Genomic DNA, 19618 nt, shown 5'->3' on the forward strand with positions numbered 1-19618 from the left:
CATGCTTTCTATGTGTTGTTGATTTTGGACACTTTTGTAAACATGGTAAAAAATGCAGAAATCCTATAGGCATGGCATTTAGATACTGAATTTCGTTTAAAGTCTATGAACATGATATCTAATTGCGGTTGATTATTTAAGACCTCGAAACATGTTTGCCTAATGAGGAATGCATATGCAAGATTCAGAAAGAACCTATAGGCAGGATATCAATATGATACGCAGAAAATTCAGAAATTCCTATAGGCGGGATATCTATATGATATGCAGAAATTCAGAAATAACCTATAGGCATGGTATCTATATGGGAATGCAAGATTCCTATAGACATGGTATCTATACATGAGAATGCAGAAATTCTTAGAGACATGGTATCTATATGAGAATGCAAGATTCCTATAGACATGGTGTTTATATGAGAATGCAGGAATTCATAAACTCCTATAGGCAGGTTATCTACCCCTTTTTGAATACATAGTTACCCTTCCCTTTTTACTAGCCATCCCTGAGAATCTTATTACAAAGTTATTACAGCCCAGAAAGAGTAAAGTAAAGAAAAAAATACAATCAGAAAAAGTACAACCAAGGAGAGCCTGATTCAGACTTCCTGTCTGAAGTATGAAGTAAACCAACTCCAAGAGATCTTATTTCAAAGCCTTTCTCCCATTTCGATGTGTCAGAGTTCCCTAAGAGTTTCATAAGAACTCCAGGCAGTGCTTACACCCAAATGTATCACCAGATTAAGCCATAGTGCAGTGTGGAAGTGTCAGCCCTCAAGTGTCCAAGTTCAGAGGGAACTCAAGGTCCTAGGGCAAGGCTCACAAGAGGGGGGCAGAACTTAGGAACTAAGAGGGAGTGCAAATGCGAAAGTAGCATTCTGAAAGGGGAAAGGGAAAAGGGGAATAACTTAAAATTAGTACACATAAGGGTGTAGGGGAATGGGGGAATTCGCAAGAGCAAAAGAAAAGCAGGCTGATGGGCACACCCAGCAATGAGAGATGCTGGCACACCCTCCAGCCTGTTTGCTTAGAGGTTAAGACCCCATTGGTTCAAACTTAATTCATGGGCAACAACTCACATTGCCATGCTTTAAGTCACAACTCTTAAACACATAGGGGTAATGGGGATAGGGAGCAAGGATTCACAACAGAAACAGTAAAGTAGACATGGATATAAATGTTGTAAATGAAAACATTATGATGATGCTGAAGCTTAAATTAGGACATACCAGTTTCAAAGAAACAAAATAGAGAAAATGCAGGAGTCTTGTAAAAGCCACAGTGCAGACAAGAAGAGAGAATACTATTATGTGTAAGTAAGAGTTCAGAAGGATTGTGAAAGTGTCTTATTGTTTGTGAAGAGGGTTGTGCCTTTTATATTGTAAAATCAGGTAGAAATAAGGTAAGAAAATAGTTGAGGAACTGATTGTCAATCAATTACACAAGACTCCCTTTAATTAAGGTATTCAGATTCAAAACGGGTAAAACCCATTTAAGGAAAGAAATTGAATAAACACTTTGTGCAAAGCATACAATTAGGGGCAAGTACATAAAAGGTTATTTAAGTACAAGGTTTTGAAATACACGGTTTGTGCAAATAAGGTAAACAAATAAATTAACAAGTAGTAAATCAAAAGGGTCTGAGATTTTGCATGAATGAACCGAGTCAGAAAAGATGAAGAAGGGTTTTAACTTAGGCCAAGTCACAGAGAAAACTAGCAAACAATGGAAAGAAATCAATCAAGCCATATTCAAAAGGAGGTTTGAACTAATTGCAAATTTGAAAACAATTTTAGAGGGAAACTCATCATATATAAGGAGCATATGAACATGTTAAGCATGAAAAATACTATGGTGTCATTGTAAAATCAGTAGAAGATCCAGTGCAGAAGAGTTTAGCAAGAGCTGGAATCATATGAAGAACAAATGTTTTGAAACTCATTTTAGAGATTCAAAATAGATTCAGAGGTCTCAGAAAGAACTGAAACCTCTACCATGTTCCTCTCAGCAACTGAAACTCGTGAGAAACATGATAGAAAAGTAACATATAGAGCATAACGGAAGAATTCAAAGAAAATAGAGTAGAAGAAGCTAACACGAAACATAATGGAAAAGACTGATAAGATCGGTAGCAGAAACATGCTGAGAAATTTTTTAGAAGAAACTTAAACAAAACTTAGTAGAAGGAAAATAGTAAAACACTTAAAAACACAGTAGAAAAATATAGCAGGAGAAACATATCAGAACATGGTAGAAGAAAGTACCAGAACATAGCAGAAAAGCATACGAGAACATAGTATAGGAAAACACAGTAGGAGATGCATACAATAACAGGATATAGAAAACACAGTAAAAGAAGCATACAAGAACAGGATATAGAAAACACAGTAGAAGAAGCATACAAGAACGTGGTAGAAGAAAAAATATAAGAACATAGTAGAGGCAGATGCACACAAAAGAAAAAAGAAAAAAAGTCAGAGAAACACTTTAACATTTTTTCAGAAAACCCTAGATAGGAAAAGAAATGATTCCGAAAGTAATTTTGAAAGAAAAGCTAGAGAAGTCGTTTGAAAACTTAGGGAAAGCATAGATACACAACAGATCTAAAAGAATCGGAGAAAACCTCGAAGGTTTAGGGCTTCAGAGGAACCCTAGAAATGAGAAAGGCTTTGAAAAGTCACCGATCTGAGTCGGAGAGGTCAGAATCAGGCTCAAACAACCATGGTACGCCGCAGCAAAGCCGGAGATGACCATGAAACTTCGAATCGGCAGAGGTCTAGATACGACCCTTCATGGTCAGGCCTTGAATCTTCAGAAATCAGGCGCGTGGGAGCCATAGGAGGCCGGTGTAGGGTTTCCATAGCTTTGGAAGCCATGGATTCCGGTGGCTTTCAGGGCGGAAGCGGTGGAAGGTGGCTAGGGTTTGAGAAGCTTCGAGAGAGTTTGAGAGAATGGGGGGATTCAGAGGTGGCTGGTAGGTGGAAATGATTAGGGTTGGGGGTGTTGGTGAATTAAAAAAGGTAAGGTTGAAATATGGTCGTTGATCATTTCGATCAACGGCCTAGAATTAAAGGGGGTCGGGCGGGTCATTCAAATGGGTTGTGGGTCGGGTAATTTCAGGAATTGGGCTGGGGTTTAATTGGGGTAGAATTTGGGCTACAATTGAAATAAAATCTGGCTAGATTTTAAATAGTCATTTTTCCCATTTATTTTATACAAAATAGCAAATTAAATTCTGGAAATAAATTGAAAGTACTAAAATAATTTATAACATATAATTATCAATTAAAAAATGTTGGACTTAATTTTTATAAATATAAATGCAATCAAATCATAAATGAGGCTAATATTGCAATTACATGCAGTTGAGCTTAAAAAATACTAAATAAATTTGTAAAAACATGCAAAAATTATTTGAGCTGTAGTTTAGCATAAATATGAGAATTCAACAAGTGAATCGCCAAAAATAATAATTTTGGACACTTATTGAATTTTTCTTGATAAAATAAGGCAATAAAATTGATTTTAAAAGCCTTTAAAATTAAGGAAAAATAACAAAAATATTTTTAAATACTTATATATGCATACATATGCTATTTTGAAAGTATTTTGCATATAAAAATATACAGAAAAAAATTGGGTATCAACAGTGGTAGGGCAAAACAGCTAGGGCAGCACGTGCAGATCCACCAGCCACCCCAGTTCAAGATCAGGTCCCAGTTATGGATGCTCCAGCAGCACCAGCTCAGGCACCAGCTATGCCCATTGTGATTCCGGGTCTTTAGGAGGCCTTGGCTCAGATCCTATCGGTTTTCACTGGCCTAGCTCAGGCGGTCTCAACCACTACAGTCGCAGCTACTTCTCAGGTCGGGGGAGGCAATCAGACTCCTGCTGCTTGCACACCTGAGAGGTCGTGCAAGGACTTCAGACACCAAGGGCGCATCCAACCCAGCCGGCTGTATCTGCTCACAACTATGTAGTTTCTGCCATGCCGGAGGACGAGCAGCGTAGGTTGGAGAGGTTTGGTAGACTTCAGCCTCCGTCATTCAGTGGTGCAGAGGGTGAGGATGCCCAAGATTTCTTGGATAAGTGTCAGAGGATGCTTCGTACAATAGGTATTTTGGAGACCAGCGAGGTCGCTTTCACTACTTATCAGTTTTAAGGAGCTGCTTTCACTTAGTGGGAGGATTTTGAGAGGCGTAGGCCTGTTGGTGCAGCACCCCTTACCTGGCAGCAGTTCTCTGTTCTCTTTCAAGAGAAGTATGTGCCGCAGTCTCACAGAGAGGAGTTGCGTAGGCAGTTTGAGTGGTTATGTCAGGGGGAGATGACCGTGTCGCAGTATGAGTTGAGGTTCTCCGAGTTAGCTCGCCATGCCATTTAGTTGGTTCCGACAGATAGAGAGAGGATTAGGAGGCTTGTTGATGGCCTCACTTATCAGCTCTATATTCTCATGACCAAGGAGAGGGTGACTGGTGCTACTTTCAAGGAGGTTGTGGATATCGCCCGTGAGATTGAGTCTGTTCATCGCTGGGAGAGAGAGGAGAGGGAGGCCAAGAGGCCTCGAGGATCTGGTAGCTATAGTGCTGCTCCTTCGAAAGGTCAGTTTCAGCACGGCAGAGGCCATCCATTTAAGCCTGCTCATCCAGCTCGCCCAGGTTATCATGGGGCATCATCGGGTCATGGTTCTCACAGTTCTCATCAGGGCCAGTCATCACTTAGTGCCCTTCCAGCTCAGAGTTCGTCCCGTGCTCCATCAGCTCATGGCTCTTCTATGCTGAGTGCATCTGCTAGTTACTCCGGTGCGAGGGGTTCCCTTCAGTCCCCTTCTCCAGCACCCTGAGAGTTGTTATGAGTGTGGTGAGATGGGTCATATGTAGAGGCAGTGCCCTCGTCGTCTTGCGAGTTCATCTCAGCAGAGGGGTCAGTCATTGGCCTCGGCGCCAGTCACTTCACCACCACCCGCCCATCCAGCTAGGGGTGGAGGTCAGTCAGCTAGGGGCCACCCCAGAGGGAGAGGTAGATTAGGTGGCGGTCAGGCCCGTTTCTATGCACTTCCAGGCAGACCCGATGCTATTGCTTCAGATGTTGTTATTACAGGTATTGTTTCAGTTTGCCACAGAGATGCCTCTGTATTATTTTATCCCGGTTCCACCTTTTCTTATGTGTCATCATACTTTGCTCGTTATTTGGGTATGCCCCATGAGTTTCTTACTTTACTTGTTCATGTATCTACCTCGGTGGGTGATACTGTTATTGTAGACCGTGTGTACCAGTCGTGTGTGGTGACTATTGGGGGTCTGGAGACCCGTGTGGATCTTCTATTATTGTGTACAGTGGATTTCGATGTCATTTTGGGCATGAATTGGCTATCTCCATATCATGCTATTCTGGACTGTCATGCTAAGACAGTCACATTGGCTATACCGGGTGTGCCACGAATTGAGTGGCGAGGTGTGACTGATTATGTTCTCGGTAGAGTGATATCATTCTTGAAATCCCAGCGTATGGTTGGGAAGGGTTGTCTTTCGTATCTAGCCTTTGTGAGGGATATCGGTGCTGAGACTCCTAGTATTAATTCTGTTCCAGTTGTGAGGGATTTTCCCGATGTGTTTCCTGTAGACCTATCGGACATGCCACCGGACAGGGATATTGATTTTGGTATTGACCTGGTGCCGGGCACTCAGCCCATTTCTATTTCGATGTATCGTATGGCACCAGCGGAGTTGAAAGAGTTAAAAGAGCAGCTTCATGAACTCCTCGATAAGGGGTTCATTCGGCCTAGTGTGTCACCTTGGGGTGCTCCGGTTCTATTTGTGAAGAAGAAGGATGGCACTATGAGGATGTGCATTGATTATAGGCAATTGAATAAGGTAACGATTAAGAACAAGTATCATTTGCCTTGCATTGAGGATTTATTCGACTAGCTTCAGAGAGCGAGAGTGTTCTCCAAGATTGATCTCCGTTCGGGTTATCACTAGTTGAATATCAAGGACTCGGATATTCTTATGACAGCTTTCAGGACCCGATATGGTCATTATGAGTTCTTGGTGATGTCTTTTGGGCTGACCAATGCCCCAACAGCGTTCATGCATTTGATGAACAGTGTGTTTTGGCCTTATCTTGACTCGTTTGTCATAGTCTTCATTGATGATATTCTGGTATATTCACGTAGTCATTAGGAGCATGCGGAGCATTTGAGAGTTATGTTGCAAAGATTGAGAGAGGATAAGCTTTATGCAAAATTCTTCAAGTGTGAGTTTTGGCTCAGTTCAGTGGCTTTCTTGGGGCACGTGATGTCCAGCGAGGGTATTTAGGTCGATTCGAAGAAGATAGAGGCGGTTCAGAGTTGGCCCAAACCGTCCTCAGCCACAGAGATTCGTAGCTTTCTTGGTTTGGCAGGATATTATCGTCAGTTTGTTCAGGGATTCTCATGTATCGCATCGCCCTTGACCAAGTTGACTCAGAAGGGTGCTTCATTTGTATGGTCGAACGAGTGTGAGGAGAGCTTTCAAGAAGCTTAAGACAGTTTTGACCACAGCTCCAGTGTTAGTTTTGCCATCAGCTTTGGGTTCATATATCGTGTGTTGTGATGCTTCGAGAGTTGGAATTGGTTGTGTATTGATGCAGGAGGGTAGAGTTATTGCTTATGATTATCGTCAGTTGAAGCCCCATGAGAAGAACTACCCCGTTCATGATTTGGAGTTCGCTGCCATAGTTCACGCGTTGAAGATTTGGACGCATTACTTGTATGGTGTGTCTTGTAAGGTTTTTACTAATCATCATCGCCTCCAGCACTTGTTCAAACAGAAGGATCTTAATTTGAGGAAACAGAGATGGTTGTAGTTGCTTAAGGATTATGATATCACTATATTGTACCCTCTGGGAAAGGCCAATGTGGTGACCGGTGCCTTGAGCCGAAAGGCGGTGAGTATGGGGAGTTTGGCATATATTCCAGTTGGGGAGAGATCTCTTGCAGTTGATGTTCAGTCCTTGGCCAATCGGTTCAAGAGGTTAGATATTTCGGAGCCTAGTCGGGTATTGGCTTGTGTGGTTTCTCAGTCTTCCTTATATGATCGCATCAGAGAGCGCTAGTATGATGATCCGCATTTGCTTGTCCTGAAAGACAAAGTTCAGCATGATGATGCCAGAGATGCGACCATTGGTGATGATGGGTTGTTGAGGATACAGGGCCGGATATGTGTCCCCAATGTGGATGGGCTTCGGGAGTTGATTCTGGAGGAGGCTCATAGCTCGCGGTATTCCATTTATCCGGGTACCGCAAAGATGTATCAGGATTTGAGGCAGCACTATTGGTGGAGGAGAATGAAGAAAGGCATTGTGGGATTTGTAGTTCGGTGTCTCAATTGTCAGCAGGTGAAATATGAGTATCAGAGACCGGGTGGCTTGCTACAACAGATAGATATTCCCGAGTGGAAGTGGGAGAGGATCACTATGGACTTTGTAGTTGGACTTCCACGGACTTTGAGGAAGTTTGATGCTATTTGGGTGATTGTGGATCGGCTGACCAAGTCCGCGCACTTCATTCCTGTGTGTAGTAGCTATTCTTCAGAGCGGTTGGTAGAGATCTATATTTGGGAGATTGTTCGTTTGTATGGTGTCCCAGTTTCCATCATTTTGGATAGGGGTACTCAGTTTACATCGCAGTTTTGGAGGTCTGTGCAGCGAGAGTTGGGTACTCAGGTTAAGTTGAGCACAGCTTTTTACCCTCAGATAGACGGGCAGTCCGAGCGCACTATTCAGATATTGGAGGACATGTTGCGTGCTTGTGTCATTGATTTCGGAGGGTCATGGGATCAGTTTCTACCACTTGCAGAGTTTGCTTATAACAATAGCTACCAGTCGAGTATTCAAATGGCTCCATATGAGTCTTTTTATGGGAGGCGGTGATCTCTAGTTGGTTGGTTCGAGCCCGGTGAGGCTAGGCTATTGAGGACTGATTTGGTGCAGGATGCTTTGGGGAAGGTGAAGGTGATTCAGGAGAAGCTTCATACAGTGAAGTCGAGGCAAAATAGTTATGTTGACAGGAAGGTTCGAGATGTGTCTTACATGGTTGGTGAGAAGGTTTTGTTGAAGGTTTCGCCCATGAAGGGTGTTATGAGATTTGGGAAGAAAGGGAAATTGAGTCCGCGGTTTATTGGACCTTGTGAGGTGCTTCAGAGGATTGGGGAGGTGGCTTATGAGCTTGCTTTGCCACCCAGTTTGTCAAGTGTGCATCTGATATTTCATGTTTCTATGCTCCGGAAGTATATTGGGGATCCGTCTCATGTTCTGGATTTCAGCACGGTTCAGTTGGATGATGATTTGACCTATGATGTGGAGCCAGTAGCTATTTTGGATCGTCAATTTTGGAAGTTGAGGTCGAAGGATATAGCTTCAGTGAAAGTGCAGTGGAGAGGTCGGCCCGTGGAGGAGGCTACCTGGGAGACCGAGCAGGAGATGCGGAGCAGATACCCTCACATGTTTGAGGCTTCAGGTATGTTTCTTGACTCGTTCGAGGACGAACGTTTGTTTAAGTTGGGAGGATGTGACGACCCGGCCAGTCGTCTCATGAGTCACCTCTCCATCTCCCCCATTTCTGCTTCTTTATGCTTTGTTTATTTGTGTTATGTGGTATCAGGTTAGTCGGATCGAATCCGGAATGATTTTGTAAGGCCCGTGAATTTCCTAATCAGAACCCCGAATCCCATGGTGCCAAGTTAGGAGCATGTGTTAGGGTTCACAAGCTCGCCGCAGTTCGGACCCCTTTGGATTGAACAGTGCATTAAAAAGTCAAAGAATAATATTTTCCAGAGAAGTACGATTTTGCAATCGAGAATGCGGTCGCATATCAAGTATGCGGACCGCATAGAGGGAATAATCACCGCAAAGTGAGTCAGTGTGTTAGACAAATTTAAGGATAAATATGCGGTCCATTATGCAATCGCATAACCGATATGCGAACCGCATAGTCGTCGCATAATTTCCTTGGGATTTTGTAAGGAGCAATTCTGCGGTGCATTATGCGACCGCAGAACGGGTATGCGGACAGCATTTCTGCCGCATACCCAGACAGAATATTTAGATTTTGGGAGCATTTTGGTGGTCCATTCTGCGGGCCGCATTTCCAATTTACGATCGCAGACCTGACTCGGGCTCCAATTTTCTAAATTTTTATAACCCGACCCCATTTTAATATATAGTCTTTGGGGCTTCATTTGGGGTCATTTTTCTACTGATTTTAGAGAGAGTTGAGAGCATTTTAGAGAGAGAAGGAGGAACCCAACATTCAATCATCCAATCTTGCATCAATTTTCAAGAATCAAAGAACTCAATCACAAGTTCTTTATCTAAGAGGTAAGATTCTATCCATTAGACTTTAATTTCGAGTTTGGGGTATAAGATGGGGTATTGAGGTATGATTCTTGGGTGTAATACTATTATGTATACATGCATGTACAAACTAGGTTTGTGGAAAGATTGTTGAACATAAATAAGTAAAGATTGGGTTGGGAAATGAAGAAAACCTTGTAAAAGAGATTTGAAATCAAGATGCACAACTTGTATTTGATAAAATGCTCAAATGAGCTGAAACCATGAATACCTTCCTAATTTGTATTCAATTTTGTTATGTCTCAAAGTAGATTGGGGTTGCTAGAATTTCCGGAACGTCGTAGTAACTTAAGGAAAGCTTAAACAAGGTATGTATGGCTAAAAACCCCTCCTCTTAGAAATTGATCTCCCATGGTGCCCGTGTAAGTGTTGTAAGTTCGAAACGTGACTGATGCAATGCTTGTTATGTTAAGTGAATTGATGTTGTGAAAATGTATGTGGTAAGTACTTCTTTATGTGTTTAATGTGCTATTCTTGTAAATGGAAGATGTGTGGAAAACATGATTTATGTGCTAAATGCCTAACTGTCATGCCAAGGTTACTTTGGAACTAACATGCCAAACTTGATGAATTTACTTTTATGCTTATGACTTAAATTGCTTTTGTATATGCCTATGACTTTAAGTGTCAAGGTGAATGTTGGAAATGGGAATAATGTGAAACGTGAGTTATGAAACGTGGAAATTGTGGCCCCAAGCGCGGGTAAACTAATACATGTGTAGCCGAAGATTGGTATGAGATGAATAACGGAAAATGGTAACGTCTCGGGGAGACGGCTTAGCCGATCGGGCCGTGATCGGACGCCATAATATATATATATACACACACATGGTGGTAATGTATTGATGATTGAAACTGGAAAGTGTGAATGAAATAATGATAACGTCTTGGGGAGATGGCTTAGCCGATCGGGCCGTGATCGGACTCCGCTCACAGAAGCAGTGGTAATATGGATAATGATGCAACAGTGTGAGGTGCTCCAATCTAAAATTACAAGAACCATGTAGAAATCATATGAACCTCCTTATATTGTTGGCATGGTGCTTATTTGAAACTTTGTTGCCTTTACTATTTCCTCTTTACTCTTGAATGGTTGTTCTTTCTAACAAGATGGTGTTTAGTTATACATACTAGTACTATTCCATGGTACTAACGTCCTTTTTGCCGGGGGCGCTACATTTTTAAATGAATGTAGGTGGCTCTATAGCGGATAGTGTCGATCGTGTGTAGCAGAGCATCCTTTTCTCAAATTCTTGGTAAGCCCTTCCTCCTTCAAGGGGTCATGTAGTACACCTTTTGTTATAGACATCCATTTTGAGGTATAGCCGGGGCCTTGTTGCCGGTGTTATTATCACTGTCTTTTGTATCCTTAGAGGCTCCATAGATGTTTGTGTGGGTTATGTACGGGTATTGGATAGGTCAATGAACCATGTTGTAACCTTGTACTCTTGCTTTCCTTTAAACTATAACTGTATGGAATCTTGGACACTTAACTACGATTTAATGTTGTGATATAAAATGAACTAAAATGATTGATGTACTATATTTCCTTGTCTAAATAAATGAAAGCATGGTTTCCCTATTCATATTGAGTTGGATGGGTAGTGTTTTATGAGGCTTGCTCAGTTGTGTTCACTCGATTGAGCGCCGGTCCTACCTCCCAAGGTTGGGGCGTGACAGATTTTGGTAAGGTTTGAGACACTGTCTCTTTTAAGGAAGTTTAAGTTTGAAAAGTCAACTGGATGTTGACTTATGTGTTAGAGGGCTCGGATGTGAGTTTCGATGGTTCGGTTAGCTTCGGGAGGAGATTTGGGACTTAGCAGCGTGATCGGAATGAGTTTTGGAGTTTCGGAGTAGATTTAGGCTTGAATTGGCGAAGTTGATATTTTGGCAATTTCCGGTTGGTAGGCGAGATTTTGGTATAGGGGTCGGAATGGAATTCCGAGAGTTGAAGTAGTTTCGTTGTGTCATTTGGGATGTGTGTGCAAAATTTCAGGTCATTCGGACGTGGTTTGGTCGGGTTTTTTATCAAAAGCGGAATTTGGAAGATTTTTGAAACTTAGGCTTGAATCAGATGTGTTTTGGTTTATTTGATGTTGTTTGAGGTGTTTTAAAGATTTGTACAAGTTTGAATAGGGTTTTAGGATATATTGGTTCCTTTGTTGAGGTCCCGGGGGCCTCGAGTGAGTTTCGAGTGGTCAATCGGACCACTTCATGAAGTTTAGAGTTGCAGATTTGCAGGTTTAGTTGTTGTAGAGATTTCCTCTTCGTGATCGAGTAGAGGGTCTCACGATCGCGTAGAAGCTTTTGAGGGGCAGTCCAGTTTGTTTTTGCATTCGCGAAGGTTGAGTCGCGATCGCATAAAGTGAAGAAGTTGTTGATCGCGAACGCGTGGTGAAGGTTACGTTCACATAGAGTTAAGTGGACTAGGGATTTGACTGGGAGTTTGTTCTTTGCGAACGCGGTCCCCTGTCCGCTATCGCGTAGTGTTAGGAGCTTGATCATCGTGTTCGCATAGGCTTATACGCGTTCTCATAGGGTTAATTCTGGGAGCTAAGGATTTGTGCTTCGCGATCGCGAAGGATGTCCCGCGATCGCGATGAAGGAACTTAGGCCTGGGCAGAAGGTTTAAAAGGTCGTCTTGTCTGCGAATGTAGGGTTTATTTCTTCCATTGTTGGTCATTTTTGGAGCTTTTTAAAGGGGATTGAAGAGGGATTCAAGGGGAATCATTTGGAGGTAAGATTCTTGGACTTAAAACTCGATTCTAATGTGAATTCCACCTAAATAATCATGGAAATTAAGCCAAAAATTGAAGAACTAGGGCTTGAAAATTTAGACCTTTGATTGAGGATTTGAAGGACCATTTGAGGTCAGATTTCATAACTTTTGATATGTATGAACTCGTGGGGAGATAACGAATCTATTGATGTAAAAATTATCAAATTCTGAGACGTGGGCCCGGGGTCGGGTTTTGGTAATTTCGGGATTTGTGTCGTATTTTGATTATTTTTGCTTGGGCTCCGTTCCCTTAGCCTATTTTGACATCCTCGTTCTGATTTTAGATAGATTCAACGTGCGTGGAGGCTGATTCGAGGGACAAAGGCGTCGCGAGTTAGAGATTTGACCGGTTCGAGGTGAGTAATGATTGTAAATGATGTTCTAAGGGTTTGAAACCCCGGATTTGCACATCGTGGTGCTATATTGAGGTGAGACACATGCTTGATGACGAGCGTGGGGTCGAGCACTATTGGGGATTGTGAACCCTTCGGGGATTTTTATGATATCTCCTCACTGTTTTGACTTTATACTTGAACTCAGTCCTATTATTTTCCACTGTTTTTATACTCAGCCATGTTTACTCAGTTTTAATACTTAAATGATATTTTAAATGATGTTTGGGCTGATAAACACTATTTTACTATTGCTCCGGTGGCTTGTGAGGATTTTTGACTGAGTAAGGCCGAGGACCTATATTGTGAGGAAACATTTGATACTGATTATGAGGCCGAGGGCCTGAGATATGTATGCCACGAGGTGGCTTGATTGATATGAGGCTGAGAGCCTAGTTTTGATGCCACGAGATGGCTTGTTATTGCGTTTGGGCTGTAAGGGGCCCCTCCAGGAGTCTGCACACCCCCAGTGAGCGCGGGTACCCATTGTGATCTGAGATTTGAGCCCGAGGGGCTGGTACTATTTTGAGATTGAGCCCGAGGGGCTGGTATTGTTCTAAGATGTTGCACGAGGGGCGGATTTGTTGATACTGTGCCCGATGGGCGAACCTTTATGTGTTTACTTTTCATAATTGACTGCCAATTACCTGTTTAATTGTTAAAATAGGCTTTTCATGAAGTTAAATTTGAGTTAAAGGATTTTACCTATCTTTCACTGTTTTACTGTTTTGAAATGGTTTTACTGCTTCATTATAGAATGCTTTGTGCCTTACGTGATTTCTTGCTTTCAGTATTTATTTACATTTGTTACTCACTGAGTTGGAGTACTCACTTTACTCCCTGCACCTTGTGTGCAGATTCAGGCATAGCTGGTCCCGCTCCCGAGTGTTGATCATTTCCAGCTTCACTCGGATCCAAGGAGTCTCTAGGTAGTTGTTGGCGTTAGCAGCCCATATCTCCTCCCTATCTCTTTTCATTTATGGTCTTAGTTCTGTACTAAACTTTGTAGTTACTTTGGGTATTCTGTGTTAGATGCTCGTGACTTGTGACACCCTAGTATCGGGCTGTGTTTGGGCTGTATTCTGCATATTATACTATCTTTTGCTTAGACTTTGGTTTATTTACACATATTTAGGTTGTTTATTACTGATTAACTGTTTAAAAAGTGAATTGGGTTTAATTGTTTGGCCTTGTCTTCACGAGAGGTGCCATCACGACCGGGTTCAGGTTTAGGGTCGTGACAAGTTGGTATCAGAGCCTAGGTTACATAGGTCTCACGAGTCATGAGCAGGTTAGTAGAGTCTCACGGATCAGTACGGAGATGTCTGTATTTATCCTCGAGAGGGTGCAGAACCTTTAGGAAAAACTTCATTTCTTGAAATTCTTATCGTGCGAATCTGTTGGTCCGAGTACTAAACTTCTGTTATTCTATTCTCTCACATATGGTGAGGACACGCGCTACCAGTCAGGATGGACGACCACTAATACCACCGGTTGTGTCCACTAGAGGCCGAGGATGCGGCCGTGGTCGTGGTAGGGTCAGAACAGCTAGGGCAGCACCTGCAGAACTGCTGTGAATTCTAATAATGGTGTAGGTTAGTTCTTGCGGGTATTTTGAATCAATTGACGAAGAGCTCCCTCGTCGAGCGGTGATGGTGATCAAAGATTTAAAAACTAAAGTTGATGTTGCTAAGGTTGAGAGGAACAATTTGAGGAATAAAGTTTACCTCATGGAACAAGCTACGATGGTTCAAAGAGGCTCTAAGAACTTGTTTGATGAAATGGAAGATGTTATGACGGTTGAAAGGCATACTTTGAAGATGAAACTTGACGAAATGGAGCAATTTCAACTTGTGGAAGCTGAAAAAGCTAGTAAGTTAGAGGTCAAAGTGAAGAAGATGAAAAATATCATTTTGGTTTCATGGGATTTATTATTTGCTTTGGTTGTCGTAGGGATGATGAAGTAAATGTATGTTGTTTTAATATGTTTTTGTAGTATTTTGGTTTAGTTATAGGGGTGATGAAGTTAATCTATGTATGTGTAGTATGTTGTAGTATGTTTCCAACTCTTCAAAGTGATGGTATCAATGTTTCTTCTTCAACCATTTGTGGGACAGAACTAGAATGCAGGTTATTCTTCTGTTACTTCAAGAACTTGTTCTTGCTTTATGCGCTAGTATGACTATAGTAGCATTATGGTTAGAATGCAGGAGGCTTCTTGTTGTTGTTTTATTTGGATAATGATAATTGATTTTTGTTGACTATAGTAAACCTGCTGACTAGTAATAAGCAGGCTAAAAAGGGAGCACTCTATTTCTCTGGAGTCCAATAATGTGAGTATATAAGTTAAAAGGATTGTGAGTACCACTTCTATAAGTTAAAAGGACTATGAGTATATAACATTGTAGTTCACTCTAGTTTAGGCTTTTACCTCACAAATACACTGTCAAATTTTGCAAAAAAAAAACACTGCTGTAATCATTGATTATGTCAAGGAATGTATTGCCCAGTCCTTTCCACTAAAGTTGTTTTTAATATGATAGAGTGGGATTATGATATTTCCGAGATAAATTAGCAGAATTGACATTTCAGGAAATTGTTAAATACATGTTACACGTTGACTTTAAAGCACAATCAGTTTTTATTGCAAAAGGACCACTCTTACAAGAATGATTCCTAATTGGCAACTAAACTAAGCATTTTGCAACTACATGAACTAAACCATTGCTTTATAATTATCCCCATCATCAACCATATGCAGTAGACTACCAGGGAACACTAAACAAAGGTTTAAATGATGTAGCCAAATACACATCAACCATATGCAGTAGCCAAATATGGCTAAGTCTCGACTATATGCAGTAGCCAAATATTTAAACCTTTGTCAAACATATACACATCAACCATATGCAGTAGCCAAATATTTAAATGATGTAATTAAGTCTCGACCAACTATATCCCCTTCACCCCTTTATTATATCTAGCACAACAAAGGTCATTCATAACAACAGTTTCTGTTCAACATTTCCCATCAAACTATCCTAATAGCACTGCCCAGCAAACTATCAGCACTGCTACTGCCCAACAAACTACCAGCACTGCTACCAACAAAACAAACACCGTCAAAACAGCTGCAACAAAATAGCACTGATGTGCAAACTAAACCAAAATAACATTGTCTAGCAAAATATCAAAACAAACAGCACTGATGTAATATTAATTTACTGCTGCTAACAGAAACAGCACTGCATCAAAATTTTAGTTTACTGCTGCTACAAAACAACACTGTCTATCCATCAAAACATGTTTACAAATAACTACTAAACCAAACAGCACTGCTGTAATATTATAGTACCAACCAAAACATCAAAACAAAAGGGTTCTGTGAGTTTACAGATTTGCAACTACATACAATAACCAAGATTCCTAGATTTGTGAGTTCCCATTGAGTTTCCTACACTTCAACTTTTCGACTTTCTTTTGTCTTGCCACTTCCAATTGATTTTCGTCACAGCTTCTTTGCCTTTCTAAGTGAGCTTAGTTGGTGAGTAAGGAAGATCAGTGGGATAACTGACACTAGTATGATCTCCTCTGAAAGAGATGACTCTTGTCCCTGCTGAGGCCAATTGTTGCTACGTCATCAGTAGTCGTGTTTGATCTTCAGAAATAATCTTAGGCATTAAATCAGGGTCATTTTCATGCTCACTACCATCACCAAAGGGTTCTGCTTATTGTATTGGTACTCTTGGTGTAGGCATAAACACAAATTCACTTTCACGTTCACCTTCTTGTGTTGGTTGAGTTGGTTGAGGGACTGAACAACTAACATCCTCAACATTTCCTTCACCACCAACCTATTAAAAAGAAAAACTTTCTATTAAGTTAAGAATAATTGCAATTATATAAGAAGAAAGATAACAAGTTAAGAAGCAAGTACCTTGCATGTCCTTGAATTGTGGTCCAGTTCACCACAAATGTTGCATGTCATTCTAGTTTCCCTTCTTGATGCAGCCCAATCTCCTTGTCTCTTGTTAGCCTCATCTTTCTCCCTATTTCTTTTGACTTTTGGCCTTCCAACAGTTTTGGAAAGTGGAGGAGGGTCCATAGCATGTTCTGGTAATACTTTCTAGAACTTTTCACCTCTAACAGGCATCAACTTGTCCCTATATGTCATCGGGTAAGCTTCCTTGTTGTGCCACCAACTAATTTCAGTCATTGGATCCTCTTTCTCGTATTTTAGTGCCCTGATGGTATGAGGGCATGGGATGCCAGTCAACTGCCAGGATCTACAAGTGCATTTTTTCTCCACTTGGTTCAGTGTATGTCTATCACCACCCTCAGAGACCTCATAACCAGTTTCACCATTGAAATGAACAGTACATAAGTTGGCTACCTTCAAATAAACAGCATACAACTTCAAGCAGTTAGGACTAAACTCACCTCCCCATGTTCTAGCTTCTTCTTCCTTCTCTCGTAACCTGTTCATGACCTTGATTCTAATATCCTCAAGCATCTTCAGGATAGGCTTGCCTCTTGCTTCTAAGATCCAAGAGTTGAAGGACTCTATAAAATTATTGTCCACCGTCTGATTTTTGCACAATGTATCAAAGTAGGACCTAAACCAATTATGTGGTGGATACCTAAGCAACTCATTGGCAGCATCAACAGACAATTCACCAAGATTCTTTAGTTGATCTTTAAAGTCCTCCTCATAAGTGCTCCAAGTAGACCACCATAGGTATTTCTTCATCTCTCCTGAAATTCTGATCCTCTTACTCCAGTTGGCTTCAATATGCCTCAGACAAAACCTATGATTTGAGAGAGGGTGGATAGTTCTTACTGCTTCCAACAGACCCTGCACATGTAAATTTAAACAGAATTAACTATATAATAACTTAAAAGTAACTAGAATAGTCAGTTAAACAAAATCATAGGTTTTACCTTTTGTATATCAGACGTAAAGGTAATATCAGTTCCATCTTTCAGATTCAATGAGTACTTCAGCAGCTCCAGAAACCATGTCCATGTCAAGGTGTTTTCCTTATCAACTACAGCCCAAGCCAAGGGATAGAAATGATTCTGACAATCTTGTGCAACAGCCACCAATAATTGCCCCTTGCAATGACCCTTTAAGAAAGTACCATCTAGTCCAATGAATGGTTTCAACCCTTGTTTGAACCCCAACTTCATTGCATTGAAGCATATGTACATTCTAAGAAATCTTTTTTTACCTTCAGTCATGGCATCTTTTGATAAATTGAAAACCACATCACTACGGGATTGTTCTCCCTAATCTCATTTGCATATGCTTCTAATCTGTTATAGTCATCTAAAAAGCTTCCTTGCAATTGTTGAAGTGCCATCCTCTTAGCCTTTTTCAATATGGAGTTATGTACATTCAATGAAATTTGATTTTTCAAATCTAGTTTCATATCCTTTATCTTGTACTTGGGGTTATTCTGCACCTTACTCCTTAAATATTCAGCTAAAGTTTTTGTTTTGGCTCTAGGATTCTCAAATGCATCTTCACAGTTGTGCTCTGTCTTCAATGTTTTTATCTTAAAGTCAGGACCCTTCTTATCTTCAGAGATGAGGCATACAAAAGGGCACCCTACTACACATCTATACCTTACTCTTATTTTATCACTTTTTCTAAGCTTCAAAGGTTTGGAATTTGCAATAGCATAGAAGTTCATGACTTTTTTGGCCTCTTCTAAGTCCTTAAATGTCATAGACTTATCAAGCTCTTTGTAGTGACTAATCTTATCATTAACTTCTTTACCCTTTTGCATCCTAAGTAACTCTAATTCTTCAAAATCATATTCACTAGCATCTGAGCCATAATCTGAACTTTTATCACTATCAGATTCACAATCAGTACCTAATTCACACTGATATTGACCTGAAATTGGTTCTTTGTGGTCCCTCATATTGAAATATCTATAATAAAGACACATAAGAAAACATAGAGAGACCACATGAATAATTTAACAACTTTGACAATAAAATATTGAACATACAATTAATTACTGCATATAATATAGTGGAAAGAATAAAGCACACACTTTAAGAGATAAAGCACATGTTTTGTTGATTTCAAACCACAGTGGAAAGCCAAAAAACACTGTTTTTAAGAAGAAATGCACATGATTCTGTCGATTTCAACAACCCAACCTTTACCACACTATGATAAAATATGTGAAAAGGACACTTGCAGCCAAAAACGATGTACACCTAGGGAACAAATTGACACCACATAAGGAAACAACAAAGATAACAAACAAAAAGAGTACAAGACCCACATGCAAACACTATACACTAAAAGTCAGGATCAGAAATACCAGAACATGACAAAACCCTAGAAAATTACAAAAAAAAAATTGAAGTTCGAGACAGAGACCTCATAAATAGAAGGCAAAATTACCCGAATATCTTCAGATGATCTTCAATTTGTGTTGTTAAACCTTGCTCTATCGTATCATCCCCTCACCTCTCAAATCGCCATGGAAGAACAGACATGGAAGAACTTAGGTTTTTGTTTGGGAATGGGGTTTGGACCTTCTGCCTATGCGCTTTTGTTTTGGAATCCGCTTATTTGGATTCAGCGGGTTTATGTGGAATAGCTAATGTGGATGCCATGACATGGCTTATGTTTATGCCATCTAGGATACAAAGTGCTGATAGGAAGGAGCCGTTAGGTTGAAGGCATTAGTGGCCCATTTTGCTAACGGGGAGGATATTTTTGGCCCAGTTTACTAACGGAAGACATAAGTGAGCTATATACCATAGTTTAGGGATATTTTTGGACCTTTTCCGTTATTAGAATATGCTTGTCTATAGATGTATGCAATTTTCCCCTTCAAAGTAAAGTTTGGATTGTTAAACTTCGTTTGTTTCAAGTATTATTTTCTTTAATAAAATGGTCGTGTACCTTGTCGAAGAGCTAGTGTTAATGAAAAATTAAATGACAAGGGTAAAATTGCTGGATAGTTTTAGAAATCCCCCTCACGTTTTGTTTTATTATACTGACTTCCCTCATGATTTACAATATTATGTTT

At 40.7% G+C, this 19618-nt stretch overlaps 1 protein-coding gene across 2 annotated transcripts; it reads right to left on the minus strand.

The window, feature by feature from the left end:
- Positions 1-15806: 15806 nt before the first annotated feature.
- Positions 15807-19527, minus strand: LOC107769408 (uncharacterized). Of its 2 annotated transcripts, XM_016588615.2 has the most exons (4): positions 18985-19527; positions 17502-18500; positions 16498-17415; positions 15807-16414 (listed from the first exon to the last, which is right to left on the minus strand). In XM_016588615.2, the coding sequence occupies exons 2-3, from the start codon at positions 17799-17801 to the stop codon at positions 16687-16689; spliced, it is 1029 nt and encodes a 342-aa protein (XP_016444101.2). In that variant the 5' UTR covers positions 17802-18500; positions 18985-19527; the 3' UTR covers positions 15807-16414; positions 16498-16686. The 2 variants fall into 2 exon arrangements, with proteins under 2 accessions (XP_016444101.2, XP_016444100.2); XM_016588614.2 differs by having other exon boundaries at positions 17502-19527.
- Positions 19528-19618: the final 91 nt, after the last annotated feature.

Source organism: Nicotiana tabacum, chromosome 3 (genome assembly GCF_000715075.1).
Source record: "Nicotiana tabacum cultivar K326 chromosome 3, ASM71507v2, whole genome shotgun sequence".
Lineage (NCBI taxonomy): Eukaryota > Viridiplantae > Streptophyta > Magnoliopsida > Solanales > Solanaceae > Nicotiana > Nicotiana tabacum.

What these genes read in the sequence shown, in the direction of transcription:
- LOC107769408 (XM_016588615.2), bottom strand. Translation starts at nt 17,801, where the DNA reads ATGACTGAAGGTAAAAAAAGATTTCTTAGAATGTACATATGCTTCAAT. An exon ending in TTACGTCTGATATACAAAAG is followed by an intron (nt 17,416 to 17,501) that starts GTAAAACCTATG and finishes TTACATGTGCAG; the next exon opens with GGTCTGTTGGAAGCAGTAAG.